The following is a 6,000-nucleotide window of genomic DNA, read 5'->3' as shown; positions in this document are numbered from 1 at the left end:
CCCAACTCTTATTGTAGACTTGTGTATTTCTCCCTTCATTTAGTTCAGTTTTTGAATCATGTATTTTGGTGCTCTGTTGTTAGGTGTGTATATATATATATAAATTTTGCTCTTTCTGATGGGTTGACTCTTTTATCATTATGTCAGTTTATATGTCTAATGATATTTTTTGTTTTAAAGTCTATTTTATCTGATATTAATATAGCCACTCCAGTTTTCTTACAGTTGCCATTTGCCTGATATTTCTTTCTATTCTTTTACCTTCAAACTGTTTGTATCTTTGAATATAAAGTGTGACTCCAACAGATAGCATAGAGGTGAATCTTGTTTGTTTTTCCCAGTCTGATCCATTTTCTCAGTTTAATCCATTCATATTTATTGTTATTATTAATACAGGTGGACTTAAGACTGCCATTTTAGTGTTTGTTTCCTGTATGTCTCCAGGTTTGTTTTTTTTTGTCTTTCTCTATTCATCCTTTTGCACTGAATATTTTCTAATGAAAAATTTCTTTAATAATATTTTCACTATATATTTTCAGTTAGTTCCATAGTGGTTGCTCTAGGGTTTACCATACAAATCTTAACTGAATTGGCTTCAGACATATAAACTAAATTCCAATTATATGAACACCTTATTCCTATATGAACCTATTTCTCTCTCCACTTTTTTGTAGTATTGTTATACATATTACTTCTACACATTAACCCAACAATACACTGTTACAATTATTACTTGATATAATTTTGCCTTTTAAAGAAGCTCAAAGAAGAAAGAGCAAATAAATATTTGATACTTTTATATATTAATTTTGTTTCCCATTTCTTGCTTTCACTTGTTCCTATAGATTTGAGTTACCATCTAGAGTCATTTCTATAGTCCAATACAGCTTTGCTTCCACTCATCCCCTATGTCCTATGATTAGCAAACAAACTGCATTTTATATATTATAAATCCAACAATGCAACTATGTACATATTGCTTTATAAAATTGCTTTTTAAATTATTAAGAGAAGGAAAAATGCATTAGACAGTCTTTTCTAATTATGTAATTACTTTTACCCGTGTTGTTTCCCTATGTGTAGATTTAAATTATTATCTGAGGTCACTTCTTTCTTACTGAAGAATTTACATTAATATTCCTATTAGGTCTGTCAGCAACAACAGTTTATGACTATGTGGGAAAGCTTGTATTTTATCTTCATTTTTAAAAACATAGCTTTATTGGATGTAGGATTCTATACTGACAGTTGTTTTCTTTGAGCACTTTGAATGTGTTATTACACTGCCACCTCCATTGTTTCTGATGAGAAGTCAGCTGTTAATCTGATTGGGGTTCTCTTGTAAGTGATGCTTCATTTTTCTCCTGTCACTTTCAAGAGTTTCCCTTTGTCTTTGAGTTTTATGTTTTTCATTTTTATTATGATGTATCTGTGGATTTCTTCTTTATCCTACTGGGGGTTTGTTGAAATTCTTGAATGTGCAGGTAATGTTTCTCATCAAATATAGAACATTTACATCCATTATTTATTGGAATATTTTTTCTGCTTCTTCCTTTCTCTTCTCTTTTTCTGGTCTTCTCATTACAAGCATGTTGGAGTGCTTAATGGTCCCACTCTGTGTTCAACTTTCTTCATTTTTTTTCTTCCTGTTCTTCAGCCAAAATAATATCCTCTCACTTAATACTTACACCCCAATGAGGTAAGTAGTATTGTTATCCTCATTTTATAGAAAACTGAGGCTCAGATTAAGTGAATTGCCAAGTTCACAAAGTGGTAAGTGTGGCGTGAAGTTCACACAGATCTGATTCCAAAGTTTGTACTACTTCTCTATATCATACTTTCTTTCTATTCTACAGCAACTACAAACGAACAACTGATGGATTTGGGAATGAGTGGCTCTCTTCTAGAGAATGCTTTCTTCCCACCCTCCTTTAGTATTGTTTGCTAGTATGTTCGTCTTCTAAAATTAATATATCTAATATATTAGATATTCATTCAATGTTTATTGCTTTGAATTCAATGATTACTCAATGGAAGCTAGATTAAATGACTATGAGAACATCAACATTTTGGCCTAAATGCTTTCATTAGAAAAATATATAGCTTTTTGAAGACACTGATAACTTTATGGGGAAGCACTCATTAACTATGTGGACTGACTTATGAAAATACATATTGTCACTGATGATAGTTCTCATTCAACAGCATTTGTTGATGTTTAGGCCTGGGGTCTTGGTCATTTATTTACTAGATGGATATAATTAGGGATAAATGAGCTCTAGTAAATAAATATTTCAACATTTAATTAGTTTTGTAGTTCTGCATATAGGAGGCAATCTTGGAAATAATGTTATCTTCAGGGACAAATATTTAAGACCCCAGATAAATTATAAAGACTTAAAAAATCCTTAGAAATAATCCTTTGTAATTTATCCTGAGAAAATGATATTCTTTGTACCCTATACTTCATACTTTGCATATGTCTGTCCTATATAGTCTTTGATTATAAAAAATGTTTTCTACCAATTCATTCTGAAACTGAGAGGGATTATCTTAGATTTTTCTCTCCCCCAGTTAGTTTCTCTTCTTCAAATCCAAACAAATTGTTATCTATACACAAATCCTAGATCCAAGATTCTGATGCAAGAAAGACCTCCTGTGACTCACCATCTATATATCTTTTAGCTACCACTGATTTCTGGAGTGTTATCTGTAGCAGATGATATGAGAGAAGTAGCCTGGAGATCTGACCGCTGCTTTCTGTTCTTTCCAAATTCTATCACCAATATTTTCCCACGTAGTTTATATCCATTTACTAGATGTAATGCTTGCCATGCTATCTCCTTATCTAAAAGAGAAAGAAGAAAACATCAATTTACATAGGGCTTAATAATTCTATTCCAAGTCTAGTTTATGTTGTTTTGCCTTGGAGTTAAATATAGGCTATAATGCTACATAGTTATTTAATTTTATTATCTTTTCCATAATCTCAAATTTGTATAACTCAGCAAGGTTAAGAATAATAACAATAAAACTTAAAATGGATGTTTGAGAGTGTCTCCTAATTCAAAGGGTAAAGAAACAAGAATATAGACAGTGTGTCAAAGAAAGTTAAGCTATGACTAATAAGATATGAACCTCTATCTTAGATAACAGATTACAGGTATTGTGATAATAAAATCATTTTCAAAATGGATGACACAAATAAAAGATGTTATCATAGTACTGAGGACATTTTGTTACTTTTTTCTTTAGATGGCAGAGTGGGAGCCCTCCTTGGGATAAATAAGTTTAAGAATTCTTATAGGCATATGGATGCCTGAGGTGTAAGAGTATACAGTGTATAGCAGGAGTTTTCAATTTATGGGTCTCAGAGCCTAGATGTAAAAAAACTTGGAAGTGGAATCATTGCCCAGAGTATGTGAAATCATAGGTAGACAAGCAATGTCTTTAGACTAAACCAATTTATGTCTCACATATGTATACACTACCAATTTTCAAATGTTATACTGCTGTTCTTAGTAAAACAACTGTCTACTTTAAAGTACTTAGTTTATAAAACCTTTTCATTATATATTTTTTCAATTAGTGGATCATATTAGCTTGAGGTCAATGAAATATATTTTAAGTTTAAAAAGGGCCCTTATCCCTGATAAGACTGAAAATCACTAGTATGGAAGATCCACAAACCTTCAACATGATAGGAAAGATGATATAAGAATGTATGAAAAAAGTGGAGGGGAGTTTGGTACTGCTTATGTGTAAAAGCACTTGCCTATATATAGATTACTAGGCCATTTATCAGTAATGATAGATTAGGGATAATGAAAGCTATATCTCCTACCCAGCTTCCAAAAAAAGAGATAGTCTGGTTTGTTATAGAAAATGGATTTCCTAGATTATTGTTCTCTTTTAATTAGGATACTGAAGTTATGTATTAAGAAGAAACAATAGTTAAAAGAATTTATTATCACCCACTAGTTAATTATGAATTACTAGTGAATCAGCATATTCACTTATATTGTCTCCTTGTCCCAAAGGAATAGGGCAGGCAAGTATAAGTATTCTGACCAGAATACCAATATATTAGTAAGTAATACAATTATAACTTGAACTAGAAATACTGTCATCAGCAAAGGGAAGGTAAATTTTGATATAGAGAAGGAAGTGTCAAGATTGGGGACAACTGAGGACAATGGGATAAAGTGGCCAAACATGCACTGTCAATGGAAAAGAGGAAGCATAGAAGGGAGAATAGAGGAACACTGAAAACATATTTTCCTTCTCTTTCTTTCCTCCCATGTGCTTTTTCAAGCACATGCTTTTCATGTGCTATGGAGAAATCAAAGGGCTAGATCTAAATTAGAGAAGGTATATATAAATAGTCTCCAATAAACTGATGCTACAATTAATTGTCCAGATGAAGCTACTTACTGGGAAAGGTGATAAAAGCCTGCCCCCTCATTCGTCCAGTCATGATTCGGAACTGAATTGGCGGTCCTTTTTTCTCCTGGAACCGGGCGAACAATGAGACAAGATCTCTTTCGGTCACCCGAGGGCTAAGGTTCTTCAGGTATAACACCTAAAGGTATAAACCGAGGATCAACAGAAATATCACATAAGGGAGGTAAGGCAACTATTTCACTTTGGTTAAATTTGTTTCAGAAAAAGATGGCAGATTGAATATAGGCATCTAATTTCACTCCCTCCAGAAAGCTCTCTAAAACTATAGGGGCATTTAAAAAAAATACAGACCCACAAGATCAGAAAGAACAAGGAAAGGAGGCAATAGCAGCAATATTCTGGAAGCTGAAAAATAATTAGATAAATGTACTCAAGAAAGCTGAATCTTAAACCAGCAATGGGGAAAGCCAGGAACCAACCCAATGTACACCTAAGAATCCTCAAACAATTTAGGAACTGAAAGCTTCAGGTACCTTAAGCAATGAATGTAAAGGGATAAGGTGGCTAGATTGAAAGTTGTTTAAAAGCCACCTAGATTTTGAAATATCCTCCCCTGAAATTAGCTATTTAGTAAAGACCAATCCCAATTCTGGTGAATACCAGTGGTTCATTTTCTGAATATGGGGAATGCCAGACACAGATGAGGGTGTAAATACTATATCTGAATATAAGGAGATTAAGATAAATAAGACACACTAAATATGATTAGCTCCAAGAGAAAAGATTTTTTAAAAAAATACTGATTTGGCATTGGGAATTTCTTCAACAAATGAACCAGCCAGATGGCTTTAACATGAAGCTAAAAGTCAACATGGCCCACTCATGTGCCGAGAACTTCCAATCTGCTTTTTGGCCATTACTCATAAATATGGGCACAGAATACCAGGCATCTGAGGAAAGCCTCTTATGTTAAAGAGAGAACAGAACAAACAGAAATGAAAGCAAATGAAAAAAAACAGACCATCAAGGTGAAGAAAACTTCAAAAAAACCCGTCACTAATACTCTCAGAAAAATGAGAAAATATTCTATTAGGAATGGAATACTAGAAAAATAACATTCAAGAAAACAAAGAACCCTCCGATGCTATTAAACTTATGTTCTTATCAGCTTAAGATAGACTGTTATAAGTAAGCCCCATTGTAACCCCAAAGAAAATACCTATGTAAGATAAACAAAAGAAAGGAAGAAAGGAAAAATCACATCACTACAAAAAAAATCAATGAAACAAAAGGAAATATTAGGAGAGTAAAAGAGGGACAAAAGAGCTACAAGACAGAAAACAAATAATAAATGGTGATAGTAAGTCCCTCCCTATCAATAATTATATCACATCTAAGTATTTTAAATTCACTAATCAAAGACACAGAGTGTCTGAGTGAATAAAAAATCAAGATTCAACTATAGCTGTCTACAAGAAACTGACTTTATATTTTAAGGCTACATATAAGCTAAAAATGAAAGGATAGAGAAAGATATTCCATGCAAATGTTAACCAAAAGAAAGCATGGGTGACCATGCTTTTATCAAGCAAAATA

The 6,000-nt window shown here is 32.7% G+C and overlaps 1 protein-coding gene across 5 annotated transcripts in view; it reads right to left on the bottom strand.

Moving 5' to 3' along the window:
- Window positions 1–350: 350 nt before the first annotated feature.
- The window catches only part of RBM41 (RNA binding motif protein 41), a 55,269-nt gene continuing 49,619 nt past the window's right edge, over window positions 351–6,000 (bottom strand). For 4 of the 5 annotated variants that reach the window (XM_072817645.1, XM_072817646.1, XM_072817643.1 and 1 more), the window contains 2 exons: window positions 4,435–4,582; window positions 1,565–2,848 (listed from right to left, as the gene is read on the bottom strand). In XM_072817645.1, the coding sequence (XP_072673746.1) occupies window positions 2,682–2,848; window positions 4,435–4,582 (315 nt within the window). In that variant the 3' untranslated portion in view covers window positions 1,565–2,681. Of the gene's footprint in view, window positions 2,849–4,434; window positions 4,583–6,000 lie in introns of all 5 variants that reach the window. The other variant, XM_072817644.1, reaches the window with a different exon arrangement.

This window comes from Canis lupus, chromosome X, assembly GCF_048164855.1.
Source record: "Canis lupus baileyi chromosome X, mCanLup2.hap1, whole genome shotgun sequence".
Lineage (NCBI taxonomy): Eukaryota > Metazoa > Chordata > Mammalia > Carnivora > Canidae > Canis > Canis lupus.
Note: the sequence above shows the minus strand (reverse complement) of the source record. Positions and strands in the feature narration are given on the sequence as shown.